At 43.6% G+C, this 17,399-nt stretch overlaps 1 protein-coding gene across 1 annotated transcript; it reads left to right on the top strand.

Annotated features, from left to right (window-relative positions):
• Window positions 1–1,712: 1,712 nt before the first annotated feature.
• On the top strand, window positions 1,713–12,725 carry LOC113986680 (ovoinhibitor-like). The gene is made up of 16 exons (XM_027718586.2): window positions 1,713–1,802; window positions 2,587–2,606; window positions 3,442–3,578; window positions 3,749–3,809; window positions 4,284–4,417; window positions 4,858–4,909; window positions 5,942–6,078; window positions 6,504–6,564; window positions 7,337–7,473; window positions 7,963–8,023; window positions 9,433–9,566; window positions 9,644–9,704; window positions 11,004–11,140; window positions 11,486–11,546; window positions 11,909–12,024; window positions 12,524–12,725. Exons 1-16 carry the CDS (start codon window positions 1,748–1,750, stop codon window positions 12,567–12,569), a joined length of 1,410 nt encoding a protein of 469 aa, XP_027574387.2. The 5' UTR covers window positions 1,713–1,747; the 3' UTR covers window positions 12,570–12,725.
• Window positions 12,726–17,399: the final 4,674 nt, after the last annotated feature.

The raw sequence follows: 17,399 nt of genomic DNA, 5'->3' as shown, positions 1-17,399 counted from the left end.
GCAGATTTGGTTTGCAAATAATATCTCCTTTCCTATAAGGTTCAGGTGTCATCGCTGTGGACACTGGCAGGAATTTGCTTGACCATGACAGCTTTTACAGAGCCTGGCAATTAAGTTGTCAAGATACATTTTCCACTGCCAGGAAGCATTAATGGATGCTGGTCTTGGCTGGAATAAGCCCAGAGAGATGGATATTATAATCAAGATGAAAAGAGGTCCTTGTAGCTGAGGCTTGGATTGGTCCAAAGGTCTGGAGCTCTTGACACATGATGGAACTGAGATAAGGGAAAGGGCAGGAAACATGGGGTGGAACATCAGAGGGAAGGAATGAAATCAAGGTATATGAATAGGGAGATGAACTCTCATGTTCCTAGAGACTAATGTAGCAGGAAAGGCTGGCATTTGGAGAGACTTCAGCTTTGCAGGTGCACACTGCAAACTACTAATAGTAGCAGAGTTCCTGGATATGAAAATAAATATTTTTCCATTGGGCAATCCCCAAAATTGTATTGTTGCGGATTTGCTTTTCAAGCGAGAAAGATGTTGGAAATGTCCTTCTCTTAGAAAATAAAACTCTGATGATTCAACACGAGCTCACTCTGTTTAAATTATATCAAAAATAGATCTGCAAGTAAGGATTTTGATTACCAAGTACAGAATTTGAAAGATTAAAAGTTAGCGAGAAATTTGGAGAATTTAGGATCCCGATTGAGAAGACTACAGTTGAGACCAATCCAAAGAACTGCCAAAAATCTCCTTACATAAAGGACAAAAGGAGTGTTCAGGACCAATCTAAGTTCCATTACCTTAATAGTGGGCAAACCTTAAGGAGATGTTTGAAGAAAACTAAAGATATAAAGCGTAAAGAGATAACGTACACAGTGAATTTTCAGGAAGGAAACCGTGCGTGGGCTAATACCAATCTCTGCAAATTTGGCTGACTTCCTAGGTAAAGGAAGTACAGTACATCTAGTCTATGCAGACATTAAAGGCATTTGGCCTGCTGCCCTGTGGGATGGTGTCACTTAGACTTTGTGAGGTGGGTCAGGGACTGGCTATGGGGGAGGTGGTAGCAGATGAGCAGGCGGCACCATGGGAGTTATCAGTGAACAGCCAAAAAGATGGGTTTTAGGACCGAACTTCATATTTTTGCTCTTTGCTGTTGTACAAAAAAAGTTGGCACACGGAGCAGAGCACTGCTGAGTTTTTTAAACAGGAGAAGAGCAGGATTCCTCACGCAGAGCACAGGGTGACCTTCTGGGCTGAAATTGCCTGGGCTCAAACTGGGATGAAATACAGCAGTGAAGAGTACAAAATCATGCTCTGAGGTTAAATAATGAGGGTTTTGGCTATCAGTTGACAGCTCAGTTGAAAACTACAGAGGAGGAGAAAGTTCTAATTGCATTTAACCAGACACAGGGTAGATGTGAGCCCGCAACACACTGCAGCCACGTGAGGGGCAGCCCAGGGCTGGGCAGATCTGTCCAGGAGGAGAGGGGTCTTGGCATGGTTCCTGCTCGTGAAATCCCCTTCCTGGCATACACACTTGTATCAATCATTAGCTAGACATCTAGAGCTGGGTAAACACATTTTTGGCTTTGAATGGTGATGACAGGCTTGGAGCATTACCTAATAAGGTGGGACCACTTGATAGCATGGTGTGCTATATATTCCTGCTCCTACCTGCGATCTTCCTCGCCTGCACAGAGAGCACGCAGGCTGCACTGGAGCCGTATCCTTGGCTGCCATGAAGATAACAGGCATTTTTCTGAGGGCAGCTCTAGCCCTTTGCTGCTGCTTTGGTGAGTATTTCCTGGGATACTGCAGAGATTGATCTAGCTGAATTGGAGCTGAATTTTCATTTCAGTAAGAGTCTTTGGGTCTTGCGACATGGACGAGAACCTTATTCCGTGCAGAAATATCCTTCCTGAGAGAGTGTAGCAAAAAAGTTACGTTTCAAGATTGAGGTTTCAGCAAACATCATGCAGGCAACTGTTTTCGTCTTCTTGGTTTGTAAGATCAGTTGCTGAAGGAGCAGTCCTAGTGCAGGGCAGGAACTTGCACATGGGAGTCCTGTGTATAAAGGGCAAAACAAAGCTGTTAGAAATGGCATCATTACCCATGTGAGCAACATAAATGCAAACTTAAAACTCTAGGGTTGCTCTGTAAGTTTATTGTGCTGCTCCTGGTAACTGAGAAAGATGTGTTTGGAGATGGACAGTGCCAGTGGTTGATAGTCATCTTAAGCATGCATGTCCAAACTTCTGAAAGTCAAATATTAAGTCTCTTGGGTTAAAATCCAAGAGTACTGAATTGAAAGTACCTTCCCTCTAACATCTGAGGGATGGATTAATATATATGCTCTCACGTGTTTTATCTGCCCTCAGAAGTGCAACAAAACTGTATTTAGTAACTTTTAATACATCCTATGGCCATTTACTGGCACATTGTAGAACTCCATATTTTCCTAAACTAAATAAGTTAATCAACAACATCACTGAATTTAAAAGTCTCGTGAAAAGCTTTACAAATGTATTCTTTGCATATTAGTAATTTGATTTTTTTTTCTCCATTTTTTTCTTTTAGGTACTGCCTTTGGAGTTCAGGTAAGCTACAGATCTATTTATTCTGTTCTATTCAGGTTTCTGGTAAAGCAGAAACAGTATGTAATTACCCAATGAGCACATGGATTAAATCTAATGAAATCATAGCTGTTCAAATAATATTTTCCAGTGCATGGCTGAATAATATTGCCAATTTCATGAGAAAGTAAAAGATCCCCATTTCTTGCAGTATTTTCAGTTCATTAAATAAAAGGAAAAAGCAAGAAGTAATTGTGCAATCCTATTATATTAACTCTTAGACATAATTTAGTTACTCCAAGCCAAAGGCAGTAGTTTGCCTCCTCATGAGGAATACTGTCTTATGATATGCTTGAAAGTATCAAAGACTTGTGACTCTGATAATTGTTTCCATATGGTAAGACCCAAAGAACTGTGTTCCTTGCATAAATTTCTATACCTATATCACAGAGAGGAAAACAGCAGGGTCTGAGCCATGGATTTGTCTGCAGGTTCTTCCTACGCAGCTACGAGACTCCTGTAGCTCACAGAGTGCAGCACGATCTGAAAGGATCCGCTGTTGAGCCGAGGGGCTCCAGCGCAGGGCTGGGCTCCTGATTGCCAGCTGCCTTCATTAAACAGTGTCTCACCCACACCAATCCTTCCCCTGTGCTGTGCACCCCTGGACTCCATCAGGAAAGCATAATCAGAAACTTCTGTAGGGAGGATTCCCTTCTCCTGACTGCCTGAGCAGATTCCCAATAGTGCCTCTAATTTGCCTGTCGGCAGGAGCTGCAGGCACTGTGGCGGTGGGAGGCTGCTGGGGGTTTCATTCCATGAGGGAGCCAAAATTGGGGCTGATTCTCTGCTCCTTTCACAGCTTGACTGCAGCGAGTATGCCAGAGGCATTACCAAGGATGGAAGGTCCTGGGTAGCTTGCCCAAGGCACTTGAAACCAGTCTGTGGCACTGATGGCAACACGTACAGCAACGACTGTGGGATCTGCCAACACAATGAGTAAGTATTGCTGGGAAACTCAGAGAAACCTTAAGGCAAGGTGTTCCAGGTAAAGGTGGCAGCTTTGTTCCCCAAAGATGAGCTGGGATGAGGAGCAGCTGGATGCCAACACTGCCAGCTTCGAGGCAATGGTGCTCTGAGATCCTTGACACTGGTCTGCTTCCTTTTAGGGAACACAGTGACAGTGTGGAGAAGGCCCATGATGGAGAATGCGAGCCAAAATCTATCGTGGTAAGACAAAGTCTGTAATGGGGGCAGTTCAAACACCACACAAAAGGAGAATAGAGCATGCACAACTGGTCTGCACAGCCCAAAAGGGATTAAAATCTGATGATAACCAAAGCTGGGAGGGTTTTTATGGGCTATCTGATACCATATCTCTGTTATTTTCTACTTCAGACTTCTAGTCTCTGTATTTAGGAATAAAATGAAAGTAATATGTTGGCTGAGGTTTGGATCTCACCGCTTGGATAGCTCCAGCAGGATCATATGAAGGATCTTGCAAAACCCAAATCACAATCCTTCTTGCTATGCCATTTCTTTTCAGCGGGAGAGAATTCTCACAGAGAATTCTGCTTTTGATAGTGGAATTAGTTTGTCCCCAAAGACTGAGAGAGAGTAAACGGACTATGTAGGAGTGTTGTATCTTTATATTAAAAATGTGTGGTTTTTGGTTTTTTTCCTCTATTCCTGCTATTTGTACAGATTGACTGCAGTAAGTACCGAAGAGCTGTAATAGATGATCACGTCATGGTAGCATGCCCAAGGATATGGAAACCAGTCTGCGGCTCAGATAGCTTCACTTATGGCAACGATTGTGAGATCTGTGCCCATAACATGTAAGTCTTGTGCGTGGAACATCCTTCTGGGTAATTAGTGACTTAAGGCTCTCAGAAGCACTTCTGTAAAATATTAGTCTTAAGGCAGGTGTCTCTGTAGGTCTCCTTGGAACTGGCTGTTTTTAATTCTTCAGCCAGCTTGAGTTTTCTTCCCTATTTTTTGACTGTGGTCGTGAGGGGAATCACAAAAAACCCAGAGCAGAGCCATGAACAGATCAAAGTGTTACTTATAATACCGAATTACTCCTAACACTTCATTCCCATGGGATATGGGAATACTGTGCATTTGCTGTGGCCATCTGCAGGTTGCATTCAGACAAGTCAAGCAGTTGTAGTGTCCCACAAGGTGGGTGGAACTCAGCTTTGTTGTCCCAGTGCCTGGAGTGACATGGGGGAAGTTATTCTCAATACTTCCTAACCAAAGCTTTTCTTTCTTTCAGAGAATATGACACCAATATTACCAAAATACACGACGGAGAATGCAAGGAGTTTGTAAGTGCAACAGAAGTCAAAAATTAATTTTTTTAGGGCTACTAATAGAATCCTGAGGACCCCACAGATTTCACTAGGAAACTACAAGAGATCCATAGCACAAGGCTTATAGGGGTCCCAGTTCCTGCTTTGCTTTTCTGGATGATGTGGGTGGATTTGGCATCCTCCTTGCTCCAAAGAGAAGGTCATCCCATGCTTACCACACCAAACTGAGGAAGGAGGAAGGAGAGGGATATGGAATGAGGAGCTGCAGTGAGTCAGTGCTTCAGAACTCACTTCCCTACGTGCTAAGCTGGCTTGTGTGCCCAGAGGAAGGGGTGGGGGGCAAGATTTCACTTGCCAACATTCTGTGCAGGTTGGCAGTTTTCTCTCTGGAGATCACAAGCATTTCAACCCTCAGCAACAGAGATTCAAAATTCCCATGCTGGTGGTTTTCACAGACATAGTGAGATTCACAAGAGCACTAAGCATACATATTTATAGAGCATGGTGTATTGTATCTTTGTGTGAGGCCAACAGTCTGGTGCTTCAAGAAGAGAAGGTTCTGTATTTCAGCGCCAAAATTCTGGGATGTCTGAAGCCCATTCTCTGACTGATAGATAACCATTTTTTCCTATCCTTTCAAACCCTGTGCTGAACTACAGGGAATCTGAAGTAAGAAGTAATCACAGAGCTGGAGAAGTGTGGAGAAAACCAACAGAAACCAAAACAGTATTAGTCAGATTTACAGCTGGGGAAAAATGTTTCTAACCAAATTCAAGAACATTTTTTTGATGAGAAGAGACCCAAAATTTTATACGCGTTCTTCTGCCTGAAGAATCCCTTTGACAAGATAGTCCTTTTCCTTGACTGCTAGAGAACTAGGATAACATTAAGAAAGCTCATTTCTGATTGGAAATTTAACTTCAGTGTATCAGGGCTTTGTCCTGTTGCAGAAACAACTGAGGCTTGGATACAGAGTGAACAGCTTTTGCATCAGCTTTTCTTGCATAGCAAGGGCCCCACCAGAGCTTTTTGTCCTTATTTTGACAGGTTGACTGCGGCAAGTACCCAACACAAGTCACTAAAGATGGCAAAGTATTAGTATCCTGTCCAAGGGACCTGAATCCAGTTTGCGGCACAGATGGCAACACATATGATAACGAATGCGGGATCTGTGCCCACAATGGGTAAGTGCCATACTTAGAGTGCTCCTTCTGAGTAGCCAGCAATGCTGTGCAGTCCTGAGAACCACCCTGCTGCATTTCTGCTTATGCCTGTTTCTTCAAGTCTCTTAGAAACTGGGTTGGTTTGGGATTTACCTTGAGTTTCTTTCTGATATCTTCTTTGTGCTTGTGAGAGGAAACCTTGAAGAGTAATAAGGCAGCTCCTTGGATTAGTCTGTGAGCTGGGCAGTGACTGGGCAGTGACTGGGCAGAGGAAGGAACAATTCAGAATATTACTTTAAATTGCATGTTGTAGGAAGATGGGATGAGCTTGTTAATGAGTAAAGTAGCTATTCTGATACACTTTTATAGTTTGCTTCATTTTCCACATGACTGTGACCAAGAGGTTAAGCATTTAGTTCCTAAATTTTATTGTTTCCCTCCTCCAGAATACAAAAGACCCATGTTGGCAAAAAGCACAGTGGACAGTGCAGACAGGAGACTTCTGATGTAAGTGTTCGATATAAGCCTTACTTCTCTTAGCTGTATCAACTGAAAGGTTCCCTGAGGTGACATCTACTCTGAAAGTGAGCTGGCCTAAAGCCTGGCTTTCTACACTGGTCTATTAAGTCTTGTCAGGTTCTTGTGTCGAGGATGCCTGTGAATCCCATCTGAGGCAGGTGTCCTATGGGCCCTCCTTGCCCTCTCAGCCCTGGCAGATGGGCTGCACAAGAGCTAGGCACAGAGCTTTCACTATGAATTCACACCTATGTCAGCCTTTGGGGTGGGGATGTATTCTGGAATATGGAGCACACCTGAAGTTTTGATCTGAGTGTATCAGCTGAGAAGTCCCAGAGCTGGTGTCTAGGACATGCCAACACACAAATGAGGGAATTGGTCATTTTGGGCTTTGTGTTTGAAGGGCACCCTCAAAAGAAGATCAAAGTCTTCACCGTTTTGGTGTTTTGTTTATATCTATACTGCACAATGAAAAGAGGACTATGTTTTCCCTTTTTTAATTGCTTTTCTGACATTTGGGATTGACCAAACTTCTTACTCCAGTGATTTGGCATCTCACAAACTATGGTAGTGCCATGCAGTTCCTTCTGTGCATGAGAGGATTCACGCAGAACTGACTCAACCTGGCTTTGCAAGAACTGAGCCTTAGCACTAGTGTCACGTCAGTATCTCAGTGTAAAAGACATGGAAGGAGGTTATGATGGAATTTTTTTTGGTCAGAAAACCAGGTCTTCCTCACGTTTGTCATTGCTGCCTTTTGCAGATCGATTGCAGTCAATACCCAGCAAGAAAGGTTAAGGGAGGCAAAGCCCTGGTACGCTGCCCCAGGATCCTGCGCCCTGTCTGCGGCACAGACGGATTTACTTATGACAACGAGTGTAGCATCTGTGCCCATAACGTGTAAGTGCTGTACATAGGACTCTCTTTTGGAGTGACTAGCCATGGTTAGTGCTCCACATGGCTTTTCTTTTGGTGCCAACATATCCATACATCTCTTTCTGTTTCTCTTTCAACCTCCTGAAGCCTCTGTCACCTTCATTTTCTTCCCTGATGCTCTCTTTTTGCTCCTCGGGGGAGCTGTGGGAGAGTCAGTTCTTGATTTGAGCAAACTATGAACTCTGTGATATCTGGGCAGGGGAAAGAGTGGATGGGACTGTGGTGTTTGGGCAGAGGAAAGAGCAGATGGGGCTCCTGTGTAGCACATAGTGAGGAAACCTGATGGATCTGCACCCATTATGCTTGCTAATGACTGGGATAAGCTGGTTCATAAGGAAATCAGATGCCTCCTTTATCATATATATGGGCTATGAGTTCTGTTTGCTTTCTGTGGTACCTGGGTGTCACAGGGCTCAGCTGGTGTGTGTGCTAACCCCAACCTCTCCCTTTCAGACAACATGAGACTGACATTAAGAAAAGCCATGAGGGAAGATGCAAGGAGGAAAGCACTCCTGTAAGTGTACTTTTAGCTATAAAATAAGCACCATCTACTCTCTCTCCAGTCTCCAGGAAGACCCTGGCTGGGCTCAGTGCACCCTCTGTGCTCAGGGATGGATGGAGCTTGGTGCACAGGGCTCATGTTGATGCTGTGGTTCTCCCTAGTTGCTCGCAGTTGCTGATGCCAATGTGCTGTATATGAGGGCAAGAGAGGACAGGGACAGGTTGGGACTTCAGAAAAAAAATGTCCCAGTACTGCAGATCTCTGAACAGAAATCATCAGAGGCAGCACAAGAACCATGCAGCTCATTTTAGCACAGTAGGAGAGAAGGCAGAAGGCTGTGTTAGGTGTCAGTGTATTTATTCAGTGATAGGATTTCCATTGCACTAGACAGGTAGGTTAAAAAATCCTTGTGCTCTGGTCACTCAGGACAAATCTGCTCTCAGGTATGTGTACAGAAATAGCTTTATTATCCTGCACAGCAACAATACATGCTGATAATATCTCAACACATTTATTCTGCTTATGCAGAGCAGCTCTGAAGCACCAAAAATAATTTCATGCATCCTGAGGGACAGCAATATATTTTCTATACAAAAGACAAGTTGTTAAAATGCTGTCTTTGCTTTAATTTGCTCTTGGATCATGTGGGAAATATGGATAATAAGAGACACTGCATTGGGGAAACTGCAAAATGACAGTAAAGTGTCAGTGGTGCTTAGCCAGTGTAGACTGATTTCGTATAGATGTTTGTCTATTTATCCTCAAATATTTGAATTAATAGATTGTATATATTGTAAATATTTTTGTGTTCAGGAGCTGGTGAAACAGCTCTTGCTGCTGTTTTGGAAAATCTGAAACAAAATCTCAGATACAGTTAACTATGTCAAGCTGGACTTAATATCAAACACTTTCAATCAGATCCATCAAGTTGCACTCGGGGACATTTAGATTAAACCTTAGGAAAAAATTCCTCATTGAAAGTCTGGTCAGTAAGTGGAAAAGGCTGACTAGAGAACTGGTGGAATCACTGTCCCTGGAAGTGTTCAAAAGACATGTGGATGTGGCACTGAGGGATATGGTTTGGTGGTGAACATGGCAGTGCTGAGTTAACAGTTGGATTTCAGGGGTCTTTTCCCACCTTTATGATTTTGTGAAATGCTGGATTTAAGACTTGTATGTGTACTACTCTAGGAAAATAATCTTTTTGGCCAGCTGTTCCTTTCTTCCCTCTGCTAGCACAAAATACCAAACCCAACTACCATTACTTAACTATTTTCTAATGCAAGAGTAAACTTAAAAAACCTCTGGTTTTCCCCTGACATAAGCCTTTAAAATCTGGAGGATCAGTGGGGACAGACTGCAGGTGAGACACTCTTCCATCTTGCACCAGCTGACCCAGCGTTGCTGTTTTGCCTCCCCAGGTTGACTGCAGCACATACCTGAGCAATACCAAATCAGGGGAAGCCATGATGGCCTGTCCCTTCATCTTGCGTGAGCTCTGTGGGACAGACGGTGTCACCTACAGCAACGACTGTGCGCTCTGTGCCCATAACATGTAAGCCCTGGAGGTCACCCCCGGAGAGCTCCACAGAGTTATTTGTTGAGCATTTTTAACTCTCCTTTCTCTTCCAGTGCCTCTGGAACCGAGGTTGCCAAGAGGCACGATGGAAGGTGCGTAGAGGAAGCTCCCCAAGTAAGTGAAACCTAAAGAAAAACAAGAGTTTGAGCAGGTGCCAACTGCATAACTTGAACAAACGCTGGTTGGTTTGGGTGGCGTAGCCTCCACGGAGGTCGTGCCTTGTGCTGACCTTCCTTCTGTGGGTGAATATCACCCTCCTGGCAGCAGGAACACTGTGCACTTCCTGCACACAGTCAGGAAAAGAAAGAGGAGGGGACAGGTGAGGAATGAGTTATGAGACAGGCAACATAAATGATTTAAGGCTTTACACAAAGAAATCCTTTTCCCACAGCGGTCCATCATAGCTGCTGCAGGAACTTAGCAGCCCATTTTGGCAATATGGAAAGGGTACCCAGGGAACCCAGTGCCTCCTGGATGCTTGTGTTTTACAAAAGGATGTTCTACAAAGATTAGAGAATTGCCTGTGTTTTGAATGCTAATACCTAAGGTATCAGGGGATACCTGATACTCATCCCTGTTTTGTTTTTTTTTTTTTTTTTTGTAAATGCAATGTAATCTAATGTATACCAACAATGAATCTTGTGAAAATACCAGATTAACTATATTTGGCTAGCTCTAAACTATTTAGTCTCATTGGGGAACAGAAGAACAAAGCCACCTCATTAGCATTTGTTTGAAAGAGTCAACATCCCGAGTCAGATATTTCATTTCTATACAAACAAACTATGAAATGTCATTCCTTTGTTTCCCGAGTGCACTCTGTGCTCAGGCTGGGTGAGATACATAAATCAGGAAAGAAGAGCTCACACTGGAGAAACTGGGAGTGCTAAAATGCAAGGCCAGCTCCTCAGCTGGCGTAAATCAGCTTCAACGGCTGCCACTCCTGCTGGCAGGTTTCAACACTCGGAACCATCCCATCGCAACAAAAGTCCTGTCAGCACATCCCCCCTCCATTCTTGTGGGCCATGAAAAACACCCTGGTCACAGTCAGCCCCCTTGCAGGAAGTGCATAAATCGTGTAATTTTGATTTGCAGATTATTTTTGAGCTGCGCTTTGTAATATCCTGGTCAGTTCAGCAATGTATAGGGGCATCGTGATAAATGCAAAGCTGAATGAGTAATGTCTACCTTCCAGCCTTCATTCAGTCTTCTCCAGCATAAGACTGTGAAAGGAAATTGCTAGTTTTCCATGAAGAATGAGTTAATATGTAACCGTAATTTGTCCTCTGGCAGATCCTTTTAGGATCTGGCGTAGGCAGATTTAGGCAGAGGCAAAAGCAGAGGGGGTTGTGTCTGGGTTCCCTTGCACAGAGCAGAGCCCATGTCAGAGCTTTTGGTGTCCTTGTTCCCCAGCTCAACTGCAGCCAGTACCGAATGTCCACGCAGAAGGATGGCACACAGCTGATGGCCTGCACGATGATCTACGATCCTGTCTGCGGCACCGACGGTGTCACTTACGCCAGCGAGTGTACGCTGTGTGCCCACAACATGTAAGTACCTCCTGGGGGTGGATGGATCCCTGAGTGCCAAGTGAATTCAAGGACTCTCTATGAAACCCTGTGCTGGAGGGGTCCTGTCTGTCTGCCCACATTTTCCTGCTTCCTTTGTTGGTGTTTGACATAGGTGTTCAATCCCAGAGCTCCACAAAGGGGGGGCGCGGCAACCATGGGCACATGTCTGACCCACAAGGGCACATTCTTGGTAGTGCTGTGGAGGCAGTGCTAACTAAGGTGGTTGATCTGAAAATCCCGTGGCTCCATGGGAGTGAGGTTTGTTCTTGCTCTGTGGTTGTACTGGGGAAGGTCGTGGTTAACAGTGGTCTCTCCTTCCTCCAGGGAGCATCGGACCAACCTTGGCAAAAGAAAGAACGGACGCTGTGAAGAGGACATTACAAGAGTGAGTGAGAAAGGATGGGAACAAAGGGTGAAGTCCAGTGTCTGTTAGGCTCATGAGGGACTGTTTTCACTCTCTTTTACAAACTGGGGGAGTGGTGGTGTACAGACTTGAGGAGATCCCTTGGGAATTTCACAATGGTCATAAAACAACCAACATCTGTCCCACTGCTGTGTAACAGTGTAGGAAAAGGCATGGCAGTGAGCAGAAACAGTACAAAATGACATCTGCCACCAGGAGGAAACTTTGAGTTGGATATAATAATGTTACAGCCACTTTCATTTCTCAGTGGGTGTCATTCCTTATGCTGGGGGGACACAGTTTGCTCTCAGGCAGAGAGACTCATGTCTATTTTCTGTGTGCAGGAGCTCTGCAAGAACTTCAAAGAAGTGTCTCCTATATGCACCATGGAATATATACCCCACTGTGGCTCTGATGGCAAAACATACAGCAATAGATGTGCTTTCTGCAATGCCTACCTGTAAGTATAAGAGTAAAACCTTTTCTTTCATGATCAGTTCCTGTACCAACTATGAATTCAGTGCTGTTTTCATGATGCCTTTTTGACTAACAGCTTATGGGTATATACTGGACATTTCCAGTCCACCATGAGTTGTGCAAGGAGATGGGCTTTTTGCATTTTAGGGGAAAATGCAAGGGGCCCATTTCTGTGATCTGTACCTGGCCTTCTGTTTGTTAACTTTAAAAGTATATTATTCATTTTCACCAGCACTCAATGTGTCCCACAAGCTCATGAGGGCATGTGGAAAGTACTTCATCAAACCAACTGGACAGTATCAAATGTATGAAACCTTCATCTTTCCTTTAAAGATGATAATGAAAAGGAGTATTTGGGTTTTTGAGTCTGTTCTTCATCTCCAGTCAATACTAAATTGTCACTTGGGCCAGTGAAATGAGGAATGTGGCTTCAGCACTTCATATGCTCTGTGTCTAATTCTCCTCTCCCCTTTTCTCACCAGGGAAAGCAGGACAACTCTCAATCTCATGAGTTTGGCTGAATGCTAAGTCTGTGCTGGAGTTCAGCCCAGGAAAACAAGCTCCCTTAAATGTGACTTGCCATGGGCTGATCTTCCCTAGTAACATTTCTTCAGTTTGCCTTGTTTCCTTAGCTCCTGAGATACTTGTTCAATAAACTGATTTGGCAAAGTTTCTCTGTCTTAATTGCATATTGCATCTGTTTTGCCCCATCTCATCCCTGACATGGTACTTTGAGTGCCTGTATATTTTTCTGTTGGTGTTCTCTACCAAACAGTGTGAATGAAACCTTTCCTGCCACGTGTCAGTGCCATTCCTGCTCTGATGAGGGCTTGACCCTCCGTGGAGCTCCCAGTCACTTCCTTACTTCTCAGAGTCTCCTTGTCAGTGTTAATCTTATCTAACTATATCTGTATGACCTGATCACAGACTCTGTCTTTACAGTCACTGCAAGGAGACATTCACCTTGAGAGTATGGTCCACCTCCTCCATAGGGAAATGGTTCGGTTGTGGGTGGTGATTTGCTCTCAAGAAGAGCACTTTTTTGCTTGGGCTAGAAAAGGAAATTGGCTGCCTAGCCAAGAGTTGCCCCTGTCCCAGTTCCTGCTGCCTGTGCAGCCTTTCCCATGGAAGGGACAGCAGCTGCTGTCAGGAAAGGTGATTCCAATCTGTCTCCACTGAATTTGTCCTCAGTGTCAAGTGCTGTTATAGGATATAATCTACAGGAGGGGTATATTGAGCTGCAATCAGGGTTACAAACAGCAAAAGTGTCCACTCATGAAATATCTTAATTTATTAATGCAACAGAATAGCTCCAGGACTGGTGGGTAGTGATCAGCTCTGAGATGGGGGACAGCCCTAGTACATCACTGAGCTGCTTTCTAAAGACTTTTGGGAAGGAAAAGGATTCAGAGGTTCATTTGTGACCAGTTTTAACTGAATATATAAGAAGTCATAGGAAAACAATTCTACCTCAGAGTTGTTTTGACTAGTTTTCATGACCAAAGAGGTCATGACTTGGTGATACAATTGTTGTCATTTTGGTGGTCTGTATGGATGGCAGGGAGGTAGGAAAACCTTGGGGCTGCCCTTCATCTGTTGGCAACACAGGTACAGCCACTGCCACTACCTCCACATGAGGTCACCAAAGCCATTGCAAGTCCAGTATTTTAGGGTTCAGGGTTTCTTCTGGACTACAGCTAGTGCCTCCCCAGTTCAATGTCCCATTGTAGTTTACCAGAGAATAACACAATTATTTGGATCAGTTTGGAAAGTCACTCTGAATTGTCAGGCCAGAAGAATAGGCTGAAGGCAAATGTTCCTGACTTGGAGATACTGGGGCTATTGTACCAGAGAATGAGGCCATAGTACCTCTGTGCCATTAGTGTCCATTTTCAAGATGATTTGTAACTAACAATAGCTTATTGTACTTTTCTTTGGTTTGCGTCCTAAAGTAAATGTTCCTTTAGTTTATATAACCTTTTTGCCATTTTTTGTTCAGGTGCTTTTGCAGAACATGCTGCTTCAGTCTTGTTTAAGTGTTACTGGGTTATCCTCAGGGATAAGACCTGAATATTTTTTTTTTTTGTGGACTTTGGTAGCCTTTAACTTGGACTGAGCTCTGACCACTGGCTTTTTCAAGCCTTCTCAAGCCTTTGCAGTAAAGCTGTCAAGGGCCAACTAAATGGCATTGGCTTGGCACACCCGTGCCAAAGCCTCCTCTGTGGAGCTCATTGTCTGATGACACCAAAAGCAAACAAGAATTCAAGGAGGCACAAAGTTGAGGATAAGTCAGAGCAATCCAGTGAAGCAGTCAAAGGGGTTATTAGACAGAGGTTTCCATGCAGTATTCACCAGTAGGTTTCATGTAGAAGCACATAATGGAATAAATCACTAAAACTGGGCCAGGAAGTGGAAAAAGCCTGACATTGGAGTTTAAATATCCCCCAGGCTCAGGGGGTGTTTTATGAAGCAATATAACTATAAAAATAGGGCATCCTTCTCAGGGACAGTGTGGTTTTCTGTGCCTTGGATTTGTTTTTCAGCTGTTCCAGGGTTACTTACTGAGTGTTTGTTACTTAGATGATTTCTTTCTGCTTTGTGTTGGAAATGGCCTCAAGTTGCATCAAGGGAGCTTTAGATCTGATATTAGGAAAAATTTATTCATGGAAAGGGTTGTCAAGCATTGGAAGAGGCTGCTCAGGGAAGTGGTTGAGTCACCATCCCTGGAGGGATTTAAAAGACGTGTAGATGTGACACTTGAGGACATGGTTTAGTGGTGGCTGTGGCAGTGCTGGGGTCATGTTTGAACTTGATGATCCTGAAGATCTTTTCCAGTCCAAACATTTCAATGAAAAGGAAGCAATGATCAGGCAAAGACAAACACATTCAAGAGGAAACTGAATTTTTTTGGTTTAGGAGAGAGGTAGAACAATATCAAGTTTCAAGTGTCACTAACTTGAAAGGTGGTTCAGGTTACAGTTCACTGAATTGGGTGCCTTATTGGCCATAGATAGAGGAATGTTGGATAGATGGATAGATAGAGGTTACTGTGGTGGGAAACAGCAAGAAATCACAGAATTGCAAAATGGAAAGGATCACTGGAGGTCATCTAGTTCAACCTCTCTGCTCAAGCGCGGTCCCCAACCATCTCATGAACTCAGTGCTTGCCAGACTGCAAATATACTCAGTAACCATCTCCAGGGTGCAGGTGACAGACACCCTGGTGCTGCTCAGCCTGCTGCTCCATCACTGCTCGGGTGCATAATGCTGCAGAGCCCTGAGGCTGACTTTCTTACTCACCTTGAGCAAAAGCCCGAGCAGCTTCAAAATGTTCAGATTTCTCTCAAAAGCCACTAAACAGTTATGCTAGGAAAGCTTGGTTTTTAGCTTGGAAAGAAACACTGAAACAATCAGAAGCAAGCATGGTTTTAGTCCTGCTTCAGTGGACTCTTAATTTTTGCACTCTTGCCGTGAACGGAAGCAGCTTTATATCCTCAGTCAAGGATGCAGCAAAGAAAAAAATAACTTTCCAGTCATTTTTGCATACAGCTGCAGCATCAGGCATCTAAAATTTAGTGCTGAAATGCAGCTGGTCCCACTCCACAGGCTGCAGCCCTTGGCTCTGGAGCTGGGAACAGAGCAGCTGAGCTGTGCCAAGGGTTGACAAACTTTGATGTGTTTCACACTGGTGGCAGTCCAGCCTCAGGATTTGTGACCTGTACATGTACCAGTACATATCACAGAGGCAATATTTTAATATAAATGTCCTCTTCCTTTCCTTGTTTGTCTGACTTATCTTTATAGCGTTATCAATGTTTTCTGAGTCTACAGTAATTTTTCTTATAAAACAAAGAGGGGGAAGAATTAGGTGAATCATTTAAATTTTGATTGATAAGTGGAATGTAGAAAACAATGCTTAGTCTTTTCATATTGAGCAGAGATATCTTTTTTCACCTTTTATCAGCACTTACCCATCTGTGACTTGAAAAACAAAACCAACAACTTTTGCTTGAGTGTGTCTGCACCCAAACTTCATTCAAAAACTTTATCAAAAAATCTATGCCTTTCAAAATTATGTCTGCTGATAATTTCCCTTGGTTTATCTTTTTTTTCATGTGTTGCGTTTGCTAGAGGCATGTGGATGGGCCTAGACACTCTGTCATTCTCTTGAGGGATGTGAGAGAGTGACAAGGCTCATCCCACTGATTTTTAAATATTCATTTCAGAAGAATATTTAAATGATTTTTAAAGCACTTTTATAACCATATGTTCCTCAAAAAAAAAAAAAGACATCCAGAAATAATTATTCAAACTCATTGTATCAGTTGCACAGGACTATTTAACTGGCTGTTAGCAAAGAAAATAATTTGGGAACTGAAAAATTTCCTCAGACCTCTATGTTTAAAGGAGTATAACTCTGGTATGCAGCCATTTCATCCATCAGTATGTTCACACTCAGAAATGTTCATTCTCTTGTTGTAATTTGATGTTTGATACAGTTTTATTTGATTCTTTGCCATGCCCTGGGCTCTGGTTGCATGCTCTCTGCGGATCAACGAGTAGATAGGAACAAAGCAGAAAGCAGTAGTGGAAGGAGCCTGTCTCCAGCTGGCAGACATCCACACAGCCCAGGAGGGGTTCCCAGATTTTCACCAGCTGAGGTGAGGCCCTGTAATTTTAAACATACTGTGAATCTCCAAAGAAAAAACATTTATATAGTATATTGCTTCCTGCCTATTTTTCATTCATAGAAGTAAAACATTAATTTTGTTCAAGCCCCCTGAAGAATGAGGAATGTTTGGCTGTACTGCTTTAAGCCCTTTTTCACTGTTCCCTTTAAAGCTGAGCTGCAGCCCATGCCCCTGGGCCCTTGCTGGGCATGGCCAGTCATGCCCCCCTGACCAAGCACTGGAGCAGATCTGTGGCACAGATGGATCCACTTACACCACTGAATGTGGGATCTGTGCCTATAATGTGTCAGTCCGATGGAAAGAACATGCTTTCCAAGTGACAGTCCCCTAGCCCCTGGCCTCTCCCTGTGCTTTTCCAATTTATCCTCCTTTTCTCCCTCTTCACTTGCTTGTTGTGCTTGGGGGGGGGTAAATCATGAAGATTTAGCAGAGAAAAGAAAATAGCTGCAGAAAGTATCCAGAGTGGAAATCCAAATGATGTAGCATATTCAGATGGCAGAGGTTTGTTGACTGATAGGTTTATAACAGTCAGAGACAGCAAAAAGACTTCACTGGTGGTGGTTAACTCAGATGAACTTTCCTTTACTTGCATCATTTGGGAGTTTTATTTACATTCCCAGCACCAGTTCCCTTTTGGGAAAATGGTCATACTGAGTCTCTAATGGCA

This window comes from Pipra filicauda, unplaced genomic scaffold (assembly GCF_003945595.2).
Source record: "Pipra filicauda isolate LSUMZ 115617 unplaced genomic scaffold, ASM394559v2 scaffold3_size10097308_pilon, whole genome shotgun sequence".
NCBI classification, from domain to species: Eukaryota; Metazoa; Chordata; class Aves; order Passeriformes; family Pipridae; genus Pipra; species Pipra filicauda.
Note: the sequence above shows the minus strand (reverse complement) of the source record. Positions and strands in the feature narration are given on the sequence as shown.

Coding starts and splice junctions, on each gene's coding strand:
- LOC113986680 (XM_027718586.2), top strand. CDS start 1,748: ATGAAGATAACAGGCATTTTTCTGAGGGCAGCTCTAGCCCTTTGCTGC. Junction 1,803..2,586: donor AGCCCTTTGCTGCTGCTTTG/GTGAGTATTTCC, acceptor TTTTTCTTTTAG/GTACTGCCTTTGGAGTTCAG. Junction 9,705..11,003: donor GCGTAGAGGAAGCTCCCCAA/GTAAGTGAAACC, acceptor CTTGTTCCCCAG/CTCAACTGCAGCCAGTACCG.